The 24,277-nt window shown below is 45.4% G+C and overlaps 1 protein-coding gene across 7 annotated transcripts in view; it reads right to left on the minus strand.

The window, feature by feature from the left end:
- The window catches only part of LOC121277310 (coiled-coil domain-containing protein 192-like), a 149,074-nt gene that overhangs the window by 69,789 nt on the left and 55,008 nt on the right, over positions 1 to 24,277 (minus strand). For all 7 annotated transcript variants that reach the window (XR_005942854.1, XM_041186605.1, XM_041186604.1 and 4 more), the window contains exon 4: positions 8,032 to 8,163. Coding sequence is in view for 6 of the 7 variants with exons in the window: in XM_041186605.1 (XP_041042539.1) it covers positions 8,032 to 8,163 (132 nt within the window). In the remaining variant the exon portion in view is untranslated. The remainder of the gene's footprint in view (positions 1 to 8,031; positions 8,164 to 24,277) is intronic.

The raw sequence follows: 24,277 nt of genomic DNA on the forward strand, positions 1-24,277 counted from the left end.
TGCATGCAGCAGTCCCTTATAATAAGAGGATGCATAGGTTCACGGACTCTCAGGACACGTGCCCTTTTTGTGGTCTTGTGGAGTCCGTGGACCATGTATACATAGGGTGTTGTAGGCTGCACTCCCTTTTTAGTTATTTGAAAAACCTTTTATTGATGTTTTGTTTGCACTTCAGCCCCACGCTCCTGATCTATGGGCACCCGGTGCGGAAGGGGGTCGGGAAGGAGGAGGACCTCCTCGTGAACCTGCTCCTGGGCCTGGCCAAGTTGGCCATTAACAGGTCCAGGCAGCGGGCGATCGACGGGGGAGTCCCGCCCGATTGTTTGTCCCTCTTCCGTGGCTACGTTCGCTGCCGGATGTCCCTGGAGAAGGAGCACGCGGTGTCTGCTGGCACTCTCGAGGCCTTCCGTGCTCGGTGGGCACCGCGGGGACTGGGGTGTTTTGTTGACCCCTTTAATCACATTTTGATTTAAAGTTTGTAAGTTTCCTTTAAACTTTGTTCTTGGTTTTACAGCTGACCTGAATTAGGGGCTGTGCCTGATTTATCCCAATTTTGTTGATTTGGTTTTCATTTAAAAGATTATCAAGAGTTCAAATCTCACAATGGCAAAACTATGAAACAATGTAACTTCATCTGAATAGGAACAGATGGAAACATGTTTGTACTCGAAAGAGTTACATCTTCGGCTTGGCCTAAATAGCCAAGTGGTTATGGTACTGGGCTTGTAATCCCAAGATCAAGAGTTCAAATCTCACAATGGCAAACTATGAAACAATGTAACTTCATCTGAATAGGAATAGATGGAAACGTGTTTGTACTCAAAAGAGTTACAGTAACACTATTCTATGAAATAATGTAACTTCATCTGAAACAGATGGAAACGGGTTTGTACTCGAAAGAGGTTCACAGTGTGGAAATTCCCTAGAGCAATAATAAACTTTAAAATGCACCCCACATTGGCCATCATTTCAGGGTGAGAAGTTGCTGATGCAGGAACAAAGTCCTTGAATCCACATTCACTGACGAGTCATTGACATAAAGAGGACCTTTGAAGACTAATGCTGATTCTTGTCTGTTTCTCATTATTACTGAAGAGGGGAGACCATCAGGAAGGTGGAGCCTGGATTTATTCACACACAGGCAGGAGAGAAAGATAAGATTGCAACAGAGGTACCTGGCTCGCCAAAGGGAGGTGCAAAACCCTTAAGACCAAAGACCAGCAGGGCCCTCGCCAGACGCAGAGGATGATGCTCACAGAGACATCGTGATTAAGCAGCTCGCAGGACCCAGGGTATAGAGAACTTGCATGTCTTACTTGCAGATGAAAGAGAACCAGTGCAGCTGACAGCTCCACATATCCAGGGATCTGATGATTCACATTTGCCATATTCTCCAGGGTGACTGGGAGGTCATCCATTGCTACTGGTTGTGAAAGTAACCGCCGCACTGAACTTGTACGCAAGTGGCTCCTTCTACAGCTCCACTGGGGACCTCTGTGGGATCTCACAAATGCACTTTTTGCCAAGGTCCATAATTACGTCAACTTCAACAGAGATTAAGCAAGCCAGGATGCCAGAGCACTGGGTTTTGCTGAGATTACTGGATTCCTACAGCTGCAGGGTGACATTGACTGCACTCATGTGGCTATAAAAGCTCCCTGGCAATAGGCACTCCAATACATAAACCAGAAAGATTACTACCCTCTCACTGTGCAGCTGATCTGCAACCATGCAAACTTATCATGCAGTTTTGCGGCAGATACCCAGGAAACGTCCACGACACATACATCTTGAGTAGATCGCAGACCCTGGACATCTTCGAGGGACCACACAGGATCTAGGGCTGACTCCTACATGACAAGGTTACCCACAAAGGATGTGGTTGATGATGCTCAGGCAGCAGCCTCGGACTGCTGCAGAGAGAAGGTACAACAAGGCTCATGCCTCTAGCTGAACAGTGATGCAGCACAGCACAGGGATCTTAAAGATGTGATTCCAATGCTTGGACAGATCTGGTAGAGCACTCCAGTACACTCCCCGACCTGACGCTGCAAAAAGGAGAGGACTTGCCAAATGCTGACATGGAGGAGCTGCACATCTCCTCTAATGAGAAGGACATCAAAGGCGATGAGGGTGTTGAGCTGGAGGAAGCCGAGGCTGCAGGGGAAGAATTATAGCGCAGCCAAATGAGGCAAGTGTGCACGTGAGGCCTTCATTGCCACCACATTCCACGAGGAGGGTTAAAAGTTGCAATGAGTACCCTCTTGGACAGGTGCCCTCCATCACGGGTCAACATGAACATCAGCATTGCTATCCCTCTCATTTCGTCCATGCACTTCAATATGTGAGTGAATAGTTACACATCAGGCTCCTTTGAAGGAGGATGAGGTCTTGGCAGCATGTGATCCTTGTGGAAATGAGATACTAAATGGAGGGGGGAGTCCCGGCATCATGATGTGCACTTCCAGAGCATGCTCAAAGACTGTTGACTGCCAAATATCACTATTTTCAATTAGCATCACTCATCTTGGCGAGTGTTTACATGATGGGACGCACAGCGCTGCATCCCAACATTGTGACGAGAGCCTTGTGACAACCACAGGTTGAAAAACACTCAAGGTTGTAGGTTTGAGCACCAGGACAATTATGCAGCTGAGAGGGACAGAGCTTCATCGTCTTGAGGTGGAAAGGTACCCTACTTTTTGGTAAGCTTAGCAGATGTACACTCTGAAAGTTGAAAACGCGGTTGGCCGACAGCGGCACACATGAGCTCTGAGTATGAGTTCATAAAATGAAAAACCTGCCAAGAGACAGAGAGCACATGGAGTTGCATGATATATGACCCTTGTCCATGCAATAACACATCTCTCCTTGTACACTACACCTTCACCTTTCAATAATGCAGAGGAGATAGGAGAACACCTCTGCCTCAATCTTACACAACTGAGAATAAACATGAAATGACTCTACAAAGCATGTGAATGAGATTCGTTTCACAGGCACACTTAACATTAACGTTGAGGCATGGCTGATGTCGAGTATGATCTGGAAAAGGGCCACACACTGTGATGATATGGAAGCACACTACATAGGGAAAGGTCCGTGATAGCGATATCTGTGATAAGTTTCTCCTGCAGCAGTGCAGGACCAACATCACCATGGCGGCCGCCATCCTACCAGTGTTGACCTTGGTGCGTTGGCATGCCGGTGTTATCACCTCAGACTGAACACGGACGGACTCCTCCATTGTCCGTTGCAATCTGAGGAATGCAGCTGACATCCTTCCTGATATTCTCGTGACGGTCACTGCAGCTCCACCAACTGATTAGGCCTCATTCCAGAGGCTTGTCATCTGACTTGTACTCTGCTGATTCCTGGCCTCCAGCAGCCCTCTGAGTTCTGGCAACCTTGGATGTCCCTGCCTCCCCCTGCTGTGGACCAGATTTTGTGCTGTGCTCACCAGATTGTAACCCTGGGGCTGCTCTAGAACTAAGTCCCATCGAGGCGCGTGTCTTTGCGATGTTGGAGGGTGTGGGTGAGTGCAGGTGTTGTTGAGGCTGGAGCTGAGGGCCTGTCTAGTGTTTGCCCTTGGGTGCTTTCCAGAGGTGCCTATGAAAGAAAGGAAAGATAATTAGTGTATGGCAAGCAACTCTAAAACAGGACAATGGATCCATTGTCTGAGGGATGAGCTAATGCAGGATCCTCAACTGGGTGTGTGCTGTGCACCTCACTTTCGCTGCAGGCACAGTCCATGTCCTCTCTGGCCAGCTCGATGGCTCAATTTTCATTGGGAGTGAGGACCTTAATTTTGGCTATTCCTTTCCCTCTGATTATGTTCAAGGTTGTCCTGCGTAAAGATAGATGGAGAGAGTGAGCAGGACGCATGCCAGGGCAGATGTTAAGGATGCCTGCCATGTGTGGGTGGTGAGCGGAGCCATGGATGGGATAAGGACATGAACTGCAGAGGATATGTGGCCAGATGGATATGTGAAGGTGTATGTGAAAGAATGAGTGGTGAGTCCCTTGGGCTAGCAGTGTATGAGATCTCAGTGAATATCTGATGGGCTGGTGAGTGTGTGAGTTGAGAGTGATGAGATAGTTGACTTACCTTGGCTGCACGGATGAGATCATTCATCGTCTTTCTGCGCTGGTTCACTGACCTCTTTTGTGCTGCGTTGGCACTGGTCACCACTGCACTTGCCTGCCAAGTCAGTGCGGTGAGGTTTGTGGACCTCCTCCAGCAATCATGGGGGTAGAGGATTTCGCGGTGGACGTCAACTGCGTCCAGCAGGCGTTCCAGGGAGGCATCACTGAATTTGGGCGCAGCTGCCTTTTGGGGCCATCTCGTTCATCTGTGGCAGTCCTGGGCTGCAGACATTGAGAAAGCTTTGTAAGAGTGCCATTTAAGTATGGCACCCAGAGTGAGGAAGCAGTGAACTCACGGTGGGGCAGGCGAATCAGAGGGCCACTCGCCCGCAATCCTTCCATGCGTGCATACTTAATACGACGGGAAGCAGAAGATATGGCATGAAGACCCGCCACTGTGGCCATCTGGTAGAACACCATTTTTCAAGCCCTCTGCAGCACTTAGTGCAATGGAGAGGAGAAGTCCCCTCATTGTTTCCATTGGTCAGGGAATCTAAAATACAGGGGCAGAGTTTTAGAATAAGGGGCCAATCATTTAGGACTGAGAAGTGGAGAAATTATTTCACCCAAAGGTTTGTGAATCTTTGGAATTTTCTACCTTGGAGGGTTGTGGATGCTCTATCATTGAATATATTTAAGGCTGGGATAAGCGGATATTTGATCTCTCAGGGAATTAATGAATATGGGGAGCGAATGGGAAAATGGAGTTGAAGCCCAAGATCAGCCATGATCATACCAAATGGCAGAGCAGGCTCGATGAGCCATGTGGTCTACTCCTGCTCCTATTTATTTTGTTTTTGTGGTCTTATAGTGCTGATGAGGACCTGTCACCACTGAGACATGCAGCTACTAATAAATAGGAGCAGATGACGTTGGCCATACAGGGCAGCAGTGCCTTATCTTGCTCTCTTTTGTCCTTGTAGGAGAAATGGGAACACTGCACAGTAGTGGGCCCAATCTGGAGAAGGTGTCCCCTGTATGGTTCCCATTGAGGACTGAACGATGGAAATAGCCAGGATCGCTAATCAGGAGGAAGTCAGCCCTAGCGAAATGGGCAGTCATGGTGCAGATTGTGATTTCAGAGAACACAGCACTGCACTCTACACAGCCCTACAGCATGTCAAACATTGATTTCCATTGGGTAGCCTCAACACTGCAGAGTGTTTCTGCTCTCTAAGGCTCGCTCTCATAATCTCCTCTTGTTTTTTCCTACAGTTTCAGATATACATGCACAGCAGCAGCAAGCCCTGTCATGTCTTGGAAGCATACCATCCACCATAGCAGATAGTCTCACCTCAGTGGATCGTCATTGCATGGTTAGATAGTGTGGCATTGGGTGATGAACATGGCACCAGTGTGTAGGAGGAGGTGCCAGAGGCTGAGGGAGCTTTGAGCAGTTCCCCTTGAAGGATGGAGGACAAAATTAGCCTGCTACACTGTGCACAGATGCAGCACCTCAGGAATCACTGGAAAGGAAGTTCTACCTGGAACAGCAGCAGGAGATATGTTCCAATATGTCAGAGTTCCATGAGGCAGTGCAGGGTCAAGGAGTGAGAATGGAGGAGTCCATCCAGCTCCTGTGCACAACCATGGCTGAAGGCTATGAAAGTATGAGTTCCTCCATGGAAAAGTGGCCAACCTCATGGCGAGTCACATGTGTCGGCACTTGCAGCTTACGAAATAAATGTGTACTGACATGCTGGTAGCCTGGACTGGTCAGTGACACTGGTGGTACAGAGATGTTTGGAGGAGATGCCAGATGCGTTCCAGCTGGTTTTCCCCCTCCAGGCATCCAATATGCCTGGCAAGGGTAGAGGGTGTCACAGAGGGAGATGAGGGTACCACCCCTCACAGGACATCTTCATTAACTTTGACCTCCTTGACTCAGTGGGAACCTCTGTGCAGCAGAGCCAAGTGACAGAGACTGTCCCTGCAATGATGCAGTTACAGCAGCTCAGTTGAAACATTTTTGAACCGAATGATCCCTGTTACTTGTGGCATCCTGATGAGGTCTTCACAACTGGCATTGTGCCCATTCACCACCTTGTGCAGCCGGAGTACCTTGGTGGTCTGTTTCCTCCTCCTCCCCGTCCACCTCCATTTCCTCCTCCCCTCTCCCTCCAGTGAGCTATCAGATCCTAGGACCTGACTGTCCTCAAAGTCCACATCTCTCTGGAGGGCCATATTGTGGAGGGCACAGCAGAACATCCTGATATACAAGTCCTTGCAGGAGTGTACTGCAGGGCACCACCTAACTGGTCCAGGCACTGGACTGCGTTTTGAGAAGCCTGATGGCCTGCTCAATGGTGTTTCTAAGGAGCAGGTTGTATTGGCTGTATCTCCTTGGTGCTTCGAAGTAGGTCTCCCTTACAGGGGTGAGTAGCCTTATCCCTGAGAATCCACACACGGATTTTGGGAGTTGGAGTGAAGAGTTGTGGTAGTCTGCACTGGCGGAGCTTGAAGGAGTCATGGTAGCTGCGAGGAAAGTGAGCATGCACATGGAGGAAGTTCTTGTTGTGGTCACATACCAGCTGAACGTTGAAGGAATGGAGGCCCTTCTTATTCATTAATCTAATTGGATGGTCACTGGGTGCCTTGATGCCACATGGATGCAAAGCCTCATCTATTGTGAAATGAATGTATTGGTCAGCTCTGCCAAATAGGGCATCAGTGACTTCCAAGATGCAGTGATGTGCAGCTGTTTGTGAGATGCCACCACGGTCCGCAGCTGATCCTTGGAAGGAGCTAGAAGTGAGTGACTTCAAGACCACAGTGACTTTGATGGCTACTGACTGGGGATAGTGACCAGTGCTGTGAGGTGCAATGTCTTGGCAACAAGGCCACAGATGTCTCTGACTATCTGCCTGGAGCATCGTAGACTCTTACGGCCCTTGGTTACAGTCATGTCAAGGCTGCTCTGTCTTCAGTAGTGGATCCTATGTGGATAATATGACCTCCACATCATTTCTGCCCCTCATTCCTGTCCCCTGCTCTCCTGGCACTCAGTGCTTTGTCCTTCCTGTGGATGGTGTTGCTCCTCATCACCACTGACCACAAAATCTGAGAGTTGTGATCTATTGCCAGCTGCTGCTGTCCGTGTAGTCAGCTAGTTGCCCAATTGTCCTCGGCAGCCTTGCCCACCGGCTCTTCCGTCACCGCAATAGTGGGAAACGACCTCCCACAACCACCTTCCCCCACCCCACCCCACCACTGCATTGCCTAAGCACTAGCTTCTAAATCTTCCTGTGCAGCACCAATGGTCAAGTCCCTCTCTGAGCCGTTTAATCTATTATAGCTTCAGGGTAATTCCCTGAAGCTGCCATGACTGGCTTCCTGCACTTTGTAAAGGCCTCCCTTCAGCTATTCTGCCTCAGAAAGTGCATGTAACCCATGCACCCCGTGAAATTCTCAAAACCCCCTGTTGTCAGGTTCTTAATAAGCTCTCCAAGCATCCGATTAGCCTTAATGTCAGGAACGTCATCAGGAAACCTGCATGACAGCCAGTGCAGAGATTTTCAGGCCCTGTCCATCACTAGCAGGATCTAAAAATTAATCTCATCAAGTGCCGGTACACAGTTAGCAAACTGAATCACCTTGGGACATTCTCATCGACTTCCAAGTGCATAATTACACAGTAGCATTGGTAGATTTGGGTCCCCTAGATACCCTTTACTTGAAGAATGGAAAACTTATTTCTACTTTTTTGACTTTGCAGAAAATAAAATGATTTAAATTCAACTCAAAACTTTTTTCAGAGCAGGCACCTCTTTTTTTTTGCATTACAGGATAATTTAACCCCTATTTACCTGCCTTTTTTTTGCAGTATTCTATTTCATTACAAAATGAAACATTAGTCAAATGCATAATGAGGAATACATAATATACCTTGTCCTTGGCACAAAGCGTTTCCTCATATAATCCTGCAGATTTTAGCTTGTTTCTCATGACCTCCAGTTGCTCTTCCAGCCACATGACCTGGTCACTGAGCTGTATTTTGCATCCTTCCACTTCAGCCAGCTATAACGCAAAAAAAACAGTTCTTATAATATTTCATTTCAGAAAGAACAGCTTGGTTTCTCAGTATTATCTATTTTCATTAGTATAAACAGAGATTACATCAGAGCAGTAATAATAGCAGGCAGCAGTTTACACCAAACATAGTTCACGTAGCTCAATTTAAAACTAATGTCTGTTCCAGTCAAGTTTTGCCATAACGTAGGCTTTTCCATCTGAAGTCATCAATCTCTATACTAAATGCAGATGTCATTTTAGTGAATTATTAATATTTCATGAATACATACTGTAAGATATGGTATACAAGCCATATTGAAGGCAAAATTTAATAACCTCTAGCATATATAACTTAATGACCCAGGTTTTGTGACCAGGAGTGACAGCACATACATTTTTGTACTGGGTCCCAAGGTAATTAGAAATCCATTTCAGCATGACACCCACTGCAGGGGATTGGGGACCTGTGAAGGCAGGCAACTCCTTAACCAATCAGATTGAAAAATCCTTACTGAAGAGCACAAAATCTGGACCAGGAAATGTAAGTTAGAACAGTTAATTCAATCATGTTCAGATAGCTAAATAAAAAGAAGGAAAAAAAGATGGGATTAAAAGAGATCAAAAATTCATAAAGTAAAAGTTCTTTTAAAATTTAAAACAATAATTAAAATCTGAAAGAGACTCCACACTTAGAACAAATTAATTTTCTATGCCAGAGTTGTTGGCAGTAATTAAGACTTCTTTTTCAGTTCTCTGTCCAAAGGCAGGCGATTATTGGCTGAAATACGGCAATGTACCATGATTTTTTACTATGGGTCGGGTGCAAGAAAGGCCACGAATCTGCCTCAGCCCAAACAGGGATCAAACCCTGTGCTGTTGGCATTAATCTGATCCAGACACTAGCAGTCTAGCCAACTGATCTAACCACCCCCCTCAATTATGACTTACTACCTTGTTAAAAATTTTATTGAAATTGGAATGGAAAGCCTTAACATGTTCTGATAAGTTTCCTGGTATCTATTATGAAAGTGCCTCAATCTCTCACCATTCATATGTTTCAATGCCTTGTCTCTAAGTGAGATACTGGTGTAATGCAGGTTCTGGAGAAGCAGGCAACACTCAGAGAGCAACTTTCTGATTTTCATGTTTAACTGCACATGTGCAGTCACCAGCTTCACTCTTTGCTAACAATAATAATAAAAGCCACAATTGTTCTTACCTCAAGATCCATGCTAGTGTAATATTACTGTGTAGGTATAAAACCATTGGTGCAAATTTTACTTTCTACTTCATTTCACTTTATGAGCACAGCTAAATGTTTTTTATGAATGGATACAAAAATTTAATTTCTCTTCAACTACTCAGAGTTTCTAAAGCTAGATTATATTTTATCTGCTTGTCTGCATTGGGAGTTTGTTTTTCTAATTGCATGAACAAGGTCAATGTCAATTTAGTTACATTTAGCCCAATGCAAAAAGGATTAATTGCCTGTCAATATGATTACAAGAGTCAAGAGATTTTTATATATTATTGATACTGATAAACATGATCTAGGGGTAAAGGAACTCCATAGGAGTTTTACTTGTATAATTACTCAAGATAAAAGAAGTGACATTACTTTCATAACACATCTGGGAGGTTTTACATTGAAAGATTGAATGGTCTGATTTGGGGTTGTTCGGCAGCATTTGGCTAGATTCAATTCCTTTCCACTCTTCTGTCAAAAAAAAAATGTTGGCCAGATGAGAAGAGCTACTCAGTAGTTATTCAGGGGGCTTTAATATCACCTACTAAAGCTCAAGCTGCCATTCTTGGTCATGTTTTCATAACCTGTATCCAAATCAAATTTATCCCTTCTGTTATTTGCACACATTGGGAAGAATTTTCAGTTCGGCGGTGGGTGCGATAGGCGATTTCACAATGGCAGGCTAATTAAGGCCCACCCAGCATGAAACGCAGCTCCCCAATGGTCAGGGAGGGGTGGGTGGGGGCAGGCGCCTGTGGGCTGCCAGGTTCAAGGGTGACCCGGCAGCTGGTTTAAAAATGGGCCAGGCAGCTCCTCGAAGGCTGCCATGGATGAACGTCTCTTTTGTGTTTTCAATATTCAAGTTATGGAGTCAAGTGCAGCTGGACACAGCAGGCGGCAGGGCAGGTTAGGTGGGCACTCTGTCCTCCCACTTTTTGGATGACTGCCTCGCGGTCCTCCTGGAGGAGGTGGCAGGCAGAAGGGATATTGTCCCCAGAGATGGGAGGAGAAGGCCGTTGCACCTCAGGGCATGGGAAGAGGTTGCAGCAATGGTTAGCAGCCATGATGTGGTGCGACACAAATGGGTGCAGTGCCACAAGAGGTTCAATGACTTGCTGAGCCCAGGAAGGGTAAGTACTGTGTTGGCATGGGTCAGTTTGCAGATGTGTTAATATGTGGCCGTCCCCCTGTGGACCTCAGGGGTGCTAGAGTCTGAGTGCCAACTGTCAATGATGCCGGGGCTGGCCAAAGGGGTGAGTCCTGGCTGCTTGGACTGAGTGCCATGCAGCTTGAGGGCCATGACTTGAATGTGCCCTGTGAGGTGTTCCCTCAGCTGGGGTTGGTCAGGTTGCAATGGTGCTGCAGTTACAGAGTGGACTAATCAATGCTCCTCTGTCCTCTTGGGAAAAGACGAGCCATAACTAATCAGAGAGATCACATATAGGCGGAAGCCCGCCCAACCTGCTGCTGCTGCTCACCAGATTCGAGCGGCACGCCCTAGGGCTAGAGAGCCAGCACGCTCCATGTACAACTAGGCACGGAGAGGCGGGGGTGCCAGATGAAGGTAAGAGTGCACAGAGGTGAGAGTTCGGTTTGTGGGACCATTCTAGTGTAGTCTCTTCATTGATGAGAGCCTCAAACCTGGATTTCCCATTGATCATTGAAAGACAAGGGCACCATGATGCAGATCTCCATTGTCTCACCAGGGTGCCTGGCATGCACAGTGATAGTGTGATGACTTTAACTAATGACATATCCTTGTTCTCCCTTAGATTCACCAGCACGCACTTGTTCTCTGGACCCTAAAGGGCCACCCCTGATGCCTGATTACCACGGAGCTTCTGTTGAATCTGCGTCACACCCGCTCTCTGAAGCAGGGGCGCCAGTGCAGATACCAGCACCACAGTGGGCATTAGATCAGGATCTAGAATCTCGGTGCACATTGGTGAGTTGCACATTCACACTTGCTTGGGGTGCAGGAAGAAGTAGAGCGTGCCCAGGGAGCCTGCAATCAGAGGACTGCTGGGGACCAGGACGATGCTTAGTTCAGGCTGATGATGAGCCTTTGGAGTCGTCCATTAAGCACCAAATGCTGGATGTCCAGTGAGATGCGCGGGAGGATCTGGTGGAGATCTATGAGGGTGTGCATGCCATTGTCTCCATGATGGAGGAGTCCATGCGGAACATCAGTACCACGTTGACCATCATGGCCCAGTACTCTGCCTCCTCCACTGAGAGAGTGGTGACTCTCATGGAGAGGCAGCTCCAGCAACAGGATGAAGGCTTGGACCTGCAAGCCCTCACACAGAGCACTGACCTCAGATGGTCAGTGCCAGTGTGGGAGGTGGATGAGATACCCAGTATCCCAGCTAGGTGCCCGTCCATCAAAGGTGAGCAGGGAGGTCCAGGGTGACCTCACGTTGGTGCACAAGTTGCTTGTTGTCTCTGCGGGCTCCTTTCAGGGCGCTCTGCATGATGGCAGCAGTTCCTCTGCCCCTCTGCCAGTAACCCTGGCACATGACTGGGGATATGCCAGACATGGCACTGGCTGCTCCTTCCCAGGCGGGGCCAGCACAGGCTCCACTGGCCAGAGGACGACTGCGAAAGTCATCAAGACCAACAAGATAGCACAGATAGCAGGCTGTCTCAAGTGCCGGTGGGGAGCACCAAGACGTAGCACTCGCAAACCTAAGTTAAAGGCACCATGAGCACAAGAGGGACAGATCACGGGTGATTTTATGTTCATTTACATTGACTTTATGTATACTGGTCTGGGATTGAAGACGAGAAACATTTATGTAAATATTATTGAACTGTCAGAATGAGATAAATTGTGTTTTTGTCATCATGCTTGAGCATGCTTCACTTTTTTATTTCACTGATGCAGGGAATGTCAGTATGTAACGCTAGACATAGGTGGCTCTGAACTTTATTACACAGGGACTGAGTGTTCTTTGTGTTCAAATGAAAGGGTCCTTTCAAACATCTGGGATGGAGGCAGCAGTCTTGACATGTAGTTGATGCTGATCTTTTGTAGCCTAGCTGAAGGAGTGTTGGATCAAGGTATCCCTGGTGTCCCTTCCTCCCTGCAGGTTACCGAGGTCTGCCTTCATGCCCTCAGTGTTCTCCTCACCGTGCTCCTCTTCGGACTCACTACTGGACTCATCATCTGTGGCCTGTGCAGCTGCATCAAGATCCTCTTCCTCCAGTGGGTTCCCCCTTGCCAGTGCCAGATTTTGGAGAGCACAGCATGCAACCACTACCAATGACATCTGCTCTGGGGGGTATTGCAGTGTTACCCCCAAACAGTCCAGGCATCGGAAGTGCAACTTGAGAAGACCTATGGTCCTCTCTATCATCCATCGCCCTTGTGGAGGCATGAGTCGTATTGTAATGCTTCTCTGCCTTTGTCCGTGGGTGGCAGAGAGGCATCTCTTCAATGGATAGCCCTTGTCACCCGGCAGCCACTCATCCAGTTGGGCTGGAGCACTGAAGAACCTTGCACCTGGGAGTGTCTCAGGATTTAAGCGTCACGGGAGCTGCCTGGGTACCTTGCACAGACTTGTAAAATCTGCATCCTGAGATCACACACTACCTGCACGTTCATGGAGTGGAAGCCCTTCCGGTTGACGAAGGCACTGGGCTCACCTGCTGGCGCCTTGATGGCCACAGTGTGCAGTCTATTGCACCCTGGATGCAGGGGATCCCAGCAATTGCTGCAAAACCTCTGGCACACTCAGACTGGCTGGCCTCATCTGTACGGTAAAGAATAAAGGTCAGTATCCGCCTGAACAGAGCTTCTGTCACCAGCTTGACGCAACTGTGGACAGCTGATTGAGAGACACACAGATCCCCCACTGAGCCCTGGAAAGAGCCGGAGGCATTGAGGTTGAGGGCTATGGTGACCTTCAGAGCCACTGGCATGGGATGTCCACCCACACAGTCAGAGCTGATCTCAGGCCCAATCATCTGGCAAAAGGAGGTCACGGTTTCCCTCGAGAGGTGGAGCCTCCTTCAGCATTGCACCTCGGACATATTGAGGTAACTGCCTTGCTGCCTCTAAATCCTCATAGCAGGATAGTGGCATCTTCTGTGATCCCTTCCACCTTGGACTTCCTGCTGGCTCTGCACCACTTGTACCTGCGCCACTCCTCCCACAGGTCCCTCCCTTGGAAGCCGCACTGGGACACCTGGACTCATCTCCCTTCTGCTCTCTTCCTCCTCAGAGGCGGTGCCTCCAGCAGAGATCTCAATCCCCATTACTAGGGTAAGGGAAGGCTATCTGAGACCTGAAAGGGTCCACGTGGTCTGAATCCTCTGGGGGCTTACAGGCACAAATAAGGCCTGAAATGAAGCCTGGAAATTCTAAGAATGAAGCCACGAACAGGGATGAGGCTGCCAAGTACCAATAAGCAACCAGCAGCAAATGATCTCCAAGACTCCTCACTACTCACACTGGCAATTCTGCTGACCCTTTTTATCCTGCCCATAGATTAGGTTTTTGAACATATCGTTTGGCTGCCTGCCCGTTTTGCCAGTGTGACCTGCGCGAAATCGCATGGGCAAAGAAAATTCATCATCAATTGGATTGTTAAGAGTCTTAAGTGGACTCTTAATTAATGGTGGGCAGGCTCCAGCACCAGCGTGCGCCCGCCGGCCGTAATATTGCACAAGTGTGCAAGACGCTGGAACGCTCACCCAACATCATTGCGCATCATTTTATGCCCGATCGGGTCAGGTGGCACCCGCCCGCGGGATGTAAAATTCTGCCCATAGTGAAAAGAAATTTCCTCTCTATATTTATAAAAGATGCATGTCAAATGTTGCACAATTTTGTCATACGTGGAGTTGGTCCACATTTTTCCAATTTATTTTAGTCTGATTTCAAATACTAGTACTTCAAGATAATTTACCTGATAATCAAAAATTATAGCATTTCAAATGTTTTAGTTCCCTGATAAATTTGTAAGAAGATTTAAGAGAACAGATTTGTTTTCTTTTCACAGTGCATTACATGTAGATAAAAGAAACTGCATAACTATTAATCATATAATCAAACAATTGTACAGAAAACAAAGAGGCCATTTGATCCACTGTACCAGTGCCGCCTCTTCAAAAGAGCTATCTAATCTCATGCACCTGATCTCCCCCATAGCCCAGCAATTTTTTTCAAAATACAAAGTTAGATTTGTTTACTCCTTATCTGTTTTCATAGTAAGTTTGTAATGCTGAGGAAGGAGTAAATAAAGGATTTCTCCTACGAATTTTCAAATACAGAAACCAATTTTTCAGAAGAATCTCATTTTCAGAAGATGAGAAAAATCACCACCTTGATCTTCAATCTTCACATGAAGTGTTTTGAAGGGGACCTCCCAAACACATTATTGTCATTAGCACACAGCCTTGCACTTCCCACAAAGTCACTGATCACTGCTTAATTAATTGGCTCTGTGTGCGCAGAAGTGAAGACAAAAAACCTGTTCAAGAAAGTATAACTTTCTATGTTTCATTTGCTAAAAGGTAACAATATATATTAGCCATGAAAGCAATCCACAAGAACATGGAGAATTGTCTGGGTACCATAACTGACTAATTACTTCCCACAAAACTCAAGAGCTTCCTGGGATAACCAATTAGATATTTTAACCGTATCCTTGTTAGGTGCCTGACAGAGGAAATTCCACTTCCGTTCTGAAAGAGGTGGAAACACAAAGAGAAAAACAGAAGAAGTAACTGGTCTTGAGTGAAAAGGTATAGTACATTATGTATATAAAAAAGGAACAAAAGGAGAAAGAAAACACCAGCCTGAGCATTGCTAAACATGACGTAGTAGGGAACACTCTTCACAGTTTGGAGCTACAGTACATTGTTGGGCTGGTACGCTGACATCTTTTGTATATCTCTCATATGTGGCAATTGTATATTTGTAACTGTGTTACATCGTAGGCAGGCGGTAGGGATGGAGATGCACTTGAAATCCTATAGACACAGACTAAAATTCTAGTGGTTGGGTTCAGAGATGTATGCTTGTAATGTGCAACTTTGTAAATAAATAAAAAGGTGTGCAAAGGTTGGTTCCAGTTCTGCCTTTCACTAACTGGATTTCTGGAGTAAAAAAATCTGTGTTCTTCATGGATATACTCGATGCTGCCCCTGGGTGCTTGAAATAAAAAATGTCCTGCTTCCCAATGCCAACTCCCATCATTTTAATGAGCACAAAACAAGACCGTTCCTTTATCGTCATCTCATTTTCTTCCTTTCTTTTTTTAAATTTATTCTTTCATGGGGTTTGGGCATCACTGGCTAGGCCAACATTTATTGCTCATCCTTAATTCCCTTTGAAAAGGTGGTGGTGAGCTGCCTTGCTGAATCACTGCAGTCCATGTGGCGTAAGTACAATCAGAGTGTTCCAGGATTTACACCCGGTGACAGTGAAGGAACGGCTATACAGTTCCAAATCAAGATGGTGTGTGACTTGGAGGGAAACTTGTAGGTGTTGATGTTTTCATGCAACCGCTGCCCTTGTCCTTCAAGGTGGTAGACGTCACAGGTTTGGAAGGTGCTGTCAAAGGAGCCTAGGTGAGTTGCTGCAGTGCATCTTGTAGATGGTGCAAACTTCTGCCACTGTGGTAGAGGAAGTGAATGTCGAAGGTGATGGATGGGGTGCCAGTCAAGTGGGCTGCTTTGTCCTGAGTGTTGTGGGAGCTGCACTCATCCAGTCAAGTGGGGAGCATTCCATCACACTCCTGACTTGAGCCTTGTAGATGATGGACAGGCTTTGGGGAGTCAGGAGGTGAGTTATTTGTCGCATAATTCCCAGCCTCTGATGTGCTCTTGTACCTTAGTATTTATATATCTGGTCCAATTCAGTTTCTGTTCAATGATTAGCCTCCAGAATGTTGAGACAGAAGGATTCAACAATGGCAATGCCATTGCATGTAAAGGAGAGGTGGTTAAATTTCTCCTGTTGGAAATGGTCATTGCCTGGTACTTGTTTGGTGCAGGTGTTATTTGCCACTTATCAGGTCAAACCTGAATGCTGTCCAGGTCTTGCTACATTTGGACATAGACTGCTTCAGTATCTGAGGAGTCACGAATGGTGCTGAACATTGTGAAATCATCAGCGAACGTCCCCACTTCTGACCTTATGATGACCGAAGGTCATTTATGAAGCAGCTGAAGATAGTTGGGCCTAGGACACTACCCTGAGGAACTCCTGCAGCAATGTCATGGAACTGAGATGATTGATCTCCAACTGTGGTGTTTTACAATCCTAGCCCCTTATATGGAGCTAATGAGATCAGATCTATCCCTCGATTAATTTCCCTCAACTGCGCCAGAGGGAGCTAGACTCAAGGACATGTAATTGGGTCCAGTGAATTCAACTTGCCCCCAGCCAAAGGAAGAAAATCACTCGATCTAATGAGACTGCTAGAAGAGCTTGCCAGATAAATGTGAAATTGAATAAGAAGAAATTGCAACTGAAGATGGCTGAAGTCAAGTGCGTAGTTCATGTACTGACGGCAAAAGGAATTTGCCCTGATCCTGATAAGATGAGAGCTATAGCAGAAATGCAGCAATCAACAGATGTGTACAAGTCAATCCTAGAGTGGATATCCTTACAAAAGTCTATATTTCAATTATATTTTAGCTAGATGGTAATTTTCTCAAATATTATAACTATCTGGGTTAAACTCCTCAGTAAATATTCCCTCACCATTAAGGGAATAGGAGTTGGGTTCACTGAGTGTTCCATACAGAAGACTAGGTGAGTCAATTTAAGTTTTAAGTATACACTCAAATTTATTATAATAAGAAAGCAAGCAATTGGTGGTTATACAAAGACTATGGGTGGAATATTATGACCCCGTTGTGGTGGGGGTGGAACCAGGGCCAGAAAATGCAGCGAGCCATTCAAAAGTCCATCGACGTCGGCGGGACAGGTAAATTCCACCAGTGGGAGGGGCTGTAAAATTCCGTCCTATAACTCGCAAAGCTAAATAAGTCCCAAAAAGAAAAGATGACTAGTTCTTATTTCTATATGAGAATCCAAAATTTAAACTTTACTTGTTGCAGATATAAGAATTCTAAGAGTAAGTAAGGATGTCCATCAAATATCAAAGTAATCTGATAAGAAATGTGCACACCTAGAAAATGGTATTTTATAGTCCTTGCTATGACATTATGAGGCAAGCTCTGATAAGTAAAACTGCAAAACAGATAAACAAATCACTAAGTTTTATTATTTTACTGGACACAATACCTTGACTAAGCAACACTGACAAACATGACTAATGTAAAGTCCAGTTTTCAGGAATAAATTTAAAGTAATATTTCCTAATTGAACGGGCACCCATTTTATAACAGGTGGTCCTTTCACCAAGTAACCTTAATACCCGAGTGAAGTTTGCTAGGTTCAGACCAGGTCAGAAGTCAATCTAACAAGTCTCCCTAATGAACCTGAAGATTCGAGTTTAAGTTGAGATATTTATAAAGAATTTTGGAGTTGTATAATTAATGGCTATATGGAAGATGTTCATTTGATCAATAATGGTCCAACCCTAATTAATATTGTATTTTGATCCATTATTGATGGCCATCAGAGACCATAATCAGAATCTCATGAGACTGCTAGAGAAATAAATGTGAAGCTGAATGAGAAGAAACTGCAACTGAAGATGGCTGAAGTCAAGTGCGGAGGTCATGTATTGATGGCAAAAGGAATTTACCCTGATCCTGATAAGATGAGAGCTGTAGCAGAAATGCAGCAATCAACAGATGTGTATAAGTCAATCCTAGAGTGGAGAAACTCTTCTACTAAAGGCACGGAAAACAGTCCAGTTTAGCAACTAATGTCACACTGCACCCAAGCTACTCTTCCAATTGCTGAGAAACTACGGAAGCCAGAAGTACAAACAGAGTGACAAAATCAAAGTGAAATGACAGAGAGTCAAATTTCACTTTGATAAAGCTGCCAAATCATGGCCAGAGCTGAGAATTGGAGACAAAAACAGAATTACCTGGAAAAACTCAGCAGGTCTGGCAGCATCGGTGGAGAAGAAAAGAGTTGACGTTTCGAGTCCTCATGACCCTTCGACAGAACGAGTCCAAGAAAGAGGAAATAGAAGCTGGTTTAAGGTGTGTGTGTGTGTGTGTGTGTGTGTGGGGGGGGGGGGGGGGGGGGGGTGCTGGGGGGCGTGTGCGGAGAGAGAGAGAGAGAGAGAAGTGGAGGGGGTTGGTGTGGTTGTAGGGACAAACAAGCAGTGATAGAAGCAGATCATCAAAAGATGTCACCAACAATAGAACAAAAGAACACATAGGTGTTAAAGTTGGTGATATTATTTAAACGAATGTGCTAATTAAGAATGGATGGTAGGGCACTCAAGGTATAGCTCTAGTGGGGGTGGGGAGAGCATAAAAGATTTAAAAATATTTAAAAATAATGGAAATAGGTGGGAAAAGAAAAATCTATATAATTTATTGGAAACAAACAAAAGGAAGGGGGAAACAGAAAGGGGGTGGGGATGGGGGAGGGAGCTCAAGACCTAAAGTTGTTGAATTCAATATTCAGTCCGGAAGGCTGTAAAGTGCCTAGTCGGAAGATGAGGTGTTGTTCCTCCAGTTTGCGTTGGGCTTCACTGGAACAATGCAGCAAGCCAAGGACAGACATGTGGGCAAGAGAGCAGGGTGGAGTGTTAAAATGGCAAGCGACAGGGAGGTTTGGGTCATTCTTGCGGACAGACCGCAGGTGTTCTGCAAAGCGGTCGCCCAGTTTACATTTGGTCTCTCCAATGTAGAGGAGACCACATTGGGAGCAACGAATGCAGTAGACTAAGTTGGGGGAAATGCTATACCTTGAGTGCCCTACCGTCCATTCTTAATTAGCACATTCGTTTAGATAATATCACCAACTTTAACACCTATGTGTTCTTTTGTTCTATTGTTGGTGACATCTTTTGATGATCTGCTTCTATCACTGCTTGTTTGTCCCTACAACCACACCCCCACTCCACCTCTCTCTCTATCTCTCTCTCTCTCTCTCCCCCCCGCCCCCCACACACCTTAAACCAGCTTATATTTCAACTCTTTCTTGGACTCGAACTCAAGTTCTGTCGAAGGGTCATGAGGACTCGAAACGTCAACTCTTTTCTTCTCTGCCGATGCTGCCAGACCTGCTGAGTTTTTCCAGGTAATTCTGTTTTTGTTTTGGATTTCCAGCATCTGCAGTTTTTTTGTTTTTATCTCTGAGAATTGGAGAGCTGTTCAGAGTGCAACCATTCAATGCTCTCACCAAAAGTCAGCCCACTTGGCAACTTTGAACCTGTGTTGAGAAGTTGTCACCTCGATGGTACACGATGAAAGTGAATGATCAGATGCATTGTCATAACTGCAGAAATATATGTACAACAAGATAGGCTGCTCCTTCACAGCAGACAGCTGGTGAGGAAGATGTAAGCTCACCAACCATACAAGGAACTGAACAATCATCAGTCCCATTGGTCAGCCATTCACAACGGCAATAGATCAGCAGCAACAATTACCACAGTAACAATACTCGCCATGGTAACAACTTCTCCGGAGAGGCAACATCACCCCAGAACAAGCAGGCATCAAATGATTAGCCAATGACAACCTGCGTGCATATCATTAGAAGACCTGAATGCTTTAAAGATGATGTGTATAACGCATGTGTAGGTTTGAAAGAAGGTCAGAGTAGAGTGAACAATTTTCCGTACATGAGTATTGATTTTCATTGTAGACCATGTATGTGCCTGACTTGCAACTGCAAAAGTGTAGACAGGTTGTTTTATGTTCTTTTTATGAAAAGAGGGATGTTTGGAGAAGTGCCTGTGTGCAAAGTGGCTTGCCATAGGCCTGCTGTGGTCATATGATCTCTGATGTCATCCTTGGTATATAAAGGCTTGAGAGCAGAGATCATTTCATCCACCTCTTGGAGCAGACAAATGCACCTGCGACAAGGTAGATTAATGAAGATGAGGTCAGGTAGGTTTTTCCCTCGTGTTGGTTCCCTCACCACCTTCCACAGACCTGGTCTTGCAGCTATGTCCTTTAAGAACATGGCCAGCTTGGTCAGCAGTGGTGCTACTGACCACTCTTGGTGATGAGACATTGAAGTCCCCCACCCAGAGTGCATTCTGCACCCTTGCCACCCTCAGTGCTTCCTCCAAGTGGTGTTCAACATGGAGAGTACTGATTCATCAACTGGGGTGGGGGGGGGAGCAGTGGTGGGGGCAGTAGGTAGTAATCAGCAGGAGGTTTCCTTGCCCTTGTTTGTCCTGATGCCTTGAGACTTCATGGAGTCTGGAGTCAATGTGGAGTGCTCCCAGGGTAATTTCCTCCTATTGTGCCGTCACTTCTGGTGGGTCTGTCCTGTTGGTGGAACAGGACATACCCAGGGATGGTGTCTGAGGCATTGTCTGTAAGGTATGTTTCTGTGAGGATGACTATGTCAGGCTGTTACTAAACTAATCCATGGGACAGCTCTCCCAATTTTGGCACAAGCCTCCAGATGTTAGTAAGGAGGACTTTGCAGGGTCAACAGGGTTCGCTGTTTTGCTATTGTCATTTTCAGTACTTTGGTAATTATAGTTTTAAGAAGAATGCTTGTTAAGGAAGGTCACATTATCTTCAATGACAACAGGAGAGTTGTGCAGCCTACCTCAGTAATTAGTAGTCAGTAATTAGTAGTTTAGAGATAGAGTTTGAAGTGAAAGCACAGGTGTAGTTGCTGCTGAGTATCTTTGTAAATAAACTAGAAGTTATCCACCTATCAATATTACCAACTCGGCCACCTTTCACAACAAACTGGCAACGAGGATCCACAGGATCCAACAAACTGGTGACAAGGAGAAAATAAGTTTAACAGAAGAAGTCAAGTGAAACAAAGCCTGCACTGTACCTTGCACAATAATTACAAGTAGAAGTTCCGTTCGAATCAACGAAACAATTCCTTCTCAGAATGCTGCAATTCGGAAGAATTGATCCTTTAAATCCAGCAATGGACGATTGGTCTCATTATATTGAGCATCTCACGTTCTTTTTCCAAGCGAATGAGATTATGGGGAAGAGAAGAGGCGAATGATCCTCTTACATACATGTGGGAATAATGTCTTGATTTGAAGTTGGATGCCACACAGTGCTCCACATTCAAAAAATTTTAATGAATTGGTGGACCTCGTGAAGGGCCATTATCAACCAAAGCCCTCAGCAACAATGCAAAGGTTCAAGTTTAACTCGAGTAATAGAGCCCAGGATAGACAGTTGCATGCTATGTGGGAAGTTTGAAGCAGTTAACGGAACACTGTGAGTTTGGTACATCTCTAAACAGCATGCTCGGAGATTGTTTAGTGTGCGGTGTAAATGAGGACACGTTTCAGAAGAGATTGTTATCCAAAGTGAATTTGGATTTCAAGAAGGTGCTAGAGATAGCACTAGCTATGGAGGGCGCAGTAAGAGATTCCAAATCCATACAGGGTGTGCAAAATAGCGCCGTCCTCCACATCAGGTGGGAAACCCCAGACAAAAAGGACACAAAAGTACAAGACTCTGCCAAGAAGTGGGAAACAGCCCCCACTAGCTGGAAAATGAGAAAAATTGACTTAGCAGCCAAAACAAGGAATAATTTCAACAGAGGTGGAAACGAGCAGTGTTTTAATGATTGGCAGCTTAAAAAAATTGAATGGTTTTTATTGTCACAGAAATGGACATATAATGAGACAGTGCAAGGAAAGAGTCAAGCAGACTTTTAAATAAAAGAGAAAACCCAGCGAGATCTACAATGTAGAAGAACTTGAAACAGAAAATTCAGATATTTACTTGTTGTTTAATTTGAAAGTCAAAGACAGAACCAATATTTGTAATAGTGAAAGTGAATGGTAGACCTATTAGAATAGAAGAGGACACAAGGGCCAGAATTCTTACCTTGGTGGGCGGGCAGGCCCCACCGGCTCGGCACTGGGTGAGCAGCTGAACTCCACTGCTGAAATGGGGCCCGCCGCCATTTTGAGTGGGCAGGCGAATTAAGGCCCGCCCAGCGGTTTGCCCGACAGGAAGCGCTATACGCTTCCTGTGCAGTGGGGGGAGGGATTCCCCATCTGTCAAAGTGCACTCTTTCGTGCATGTGTGCAAAAGAGCACACTGCTCCCTGAGACTAAATGCTGTCTCAGAGAGATTACTGACAGTGTAAAAAACATTAAAAATATAAAAATTATTAATATGTCCCCCTCATGTGACAATGTCACATGAGATGGGACATGTTAATAAAAAGGACATAAACCTTATTAAACTTTTAAAAAGCGGACATGAAACCTCATCCCGCCAGTGGTAGAACAGCAGAAGGAACTCAAAGAGACCCTGCTTATTGACAGAGTTCGAGACAAGGTGAGCAATCTTCGAAAGGAAAAGGAAAACCTGCTGAAAGACCTTCACACACTACAAGATTCCCTCAGGCCAAATTTTGTACCTCTGGAAAAGGATGAAGAGAAACAGAAAGAATTCAGCACTTCTCTTAATAAACTGAAGGATGAGTTGGCAGAGAAGGCAGAACAATGCTCAATTTTCCAGGAGGCAGCAAACATACAACACAGAGACGAAAGAACTGAAGAATCAGCTAACTGAAACCAAAGAGGCTTTGGAGACAAAATTTGCAGAATTTTCTAAGAGGCAGACAGATGATGGAATTTTGGGAGACTCAACCACTGAGTTCACTCAAGTTGAGCTTGCATTTGAGAGAAGTCTGGCCAATACTGAAGTCAAAAAGAAGGCTGAGATTAAAGTCAGCATTTGAAAGAAGAAGGCATGTAGAAAGAAGACACAGAAACACAAATAAGGTTTTCATCCTGGCAGCATATGAATACACTTTCGTACATAAGCCTGGAAGTCAGATCGCAAATGCCGATTCACTTAGTCGATTGACTTTACAAGAAAATGATGAAGATGTCTCAGTTCCACAGGAACTTGTTTTATTGTTAAATTTCTTGGATTCCTCGCCAGTATGCGCTCGACAGATCAGAGGATGGACAACTCCTATCTCAAGTACGAAGACAAGTGCTTCATGGTTGATCACAAGAGCCTGCATCTGATTAAATGAAACCGTACTTTAACAGAAGACATGAAATAACCAGGCAGGATGACATCTTATTGTGCGTAGCATGAGTGATAGTTCCTGCAAGGGGAAGAGAGCCACTTCTAATTGAACTACACAGTGGTCATCCAGGAATATCCCGAATGAAGACCCTAGCGCGCAGCCATCTGTGGTGGCCTGGGATGGATGGCGAAACAGAGAGTTTAGTGAAGAATTGTGTGCAATGTCAGCAATTGCAAAAGCTGTCTGCAACAGTTCCATTACACCCCTGGATGGCCAGGAAGGTCATGGGTGCGATTCCACCTAAGAAGTGTCTGCTGATCAACTCTTTCAATAGTACCAACTGGGCCACCTCTCACAGCAAACTGGCAATGAGGATCCACAGGATCCAACAGGTGCCTAGATCAATGCCAGTTCATTCCTTATTGACTTTTCTGTAGTGTTTTGATACAAACTGCTACAATCTCTTGTATGATCTTGCACATTTAATCTAAAAATATAGTTTGAAAAAAAATGGCCTCACAATAATTTGCACCCTTTTTGTATTAAGTACTGCTTCTGGATTCAAAACACAATTGAAAAATTCAATAATTGCAAGACTCCAGCCTCTTAATTCAATTTCATACCAAGATCCGTGTGATGGTACTGGTATTTAGTAACCCAATTGATGTTAATTCCCAGTCACCACAAAGATTACTGAAGATAAACCTGATGAAAATCTCACATGAATTCAGTTTCCAAATTAGACATTCTTTGGTAATATCATTGGT

Source organism: Carcharodon carcharias, chromosome 4, assembly GCF_017639515.1.
Source record: "Carcharodon carcharias isolate sCarCar2 chromosome 4, sCarCar2.pri, whole genome shotgun sequence".
NCBI classification, from domain to species: Eukaryota; Metazoa; Chordata; class Chondrichthyes; order Lamniformes; family Lamnidae; genus Carcharodon; species Carcharodon carcharias.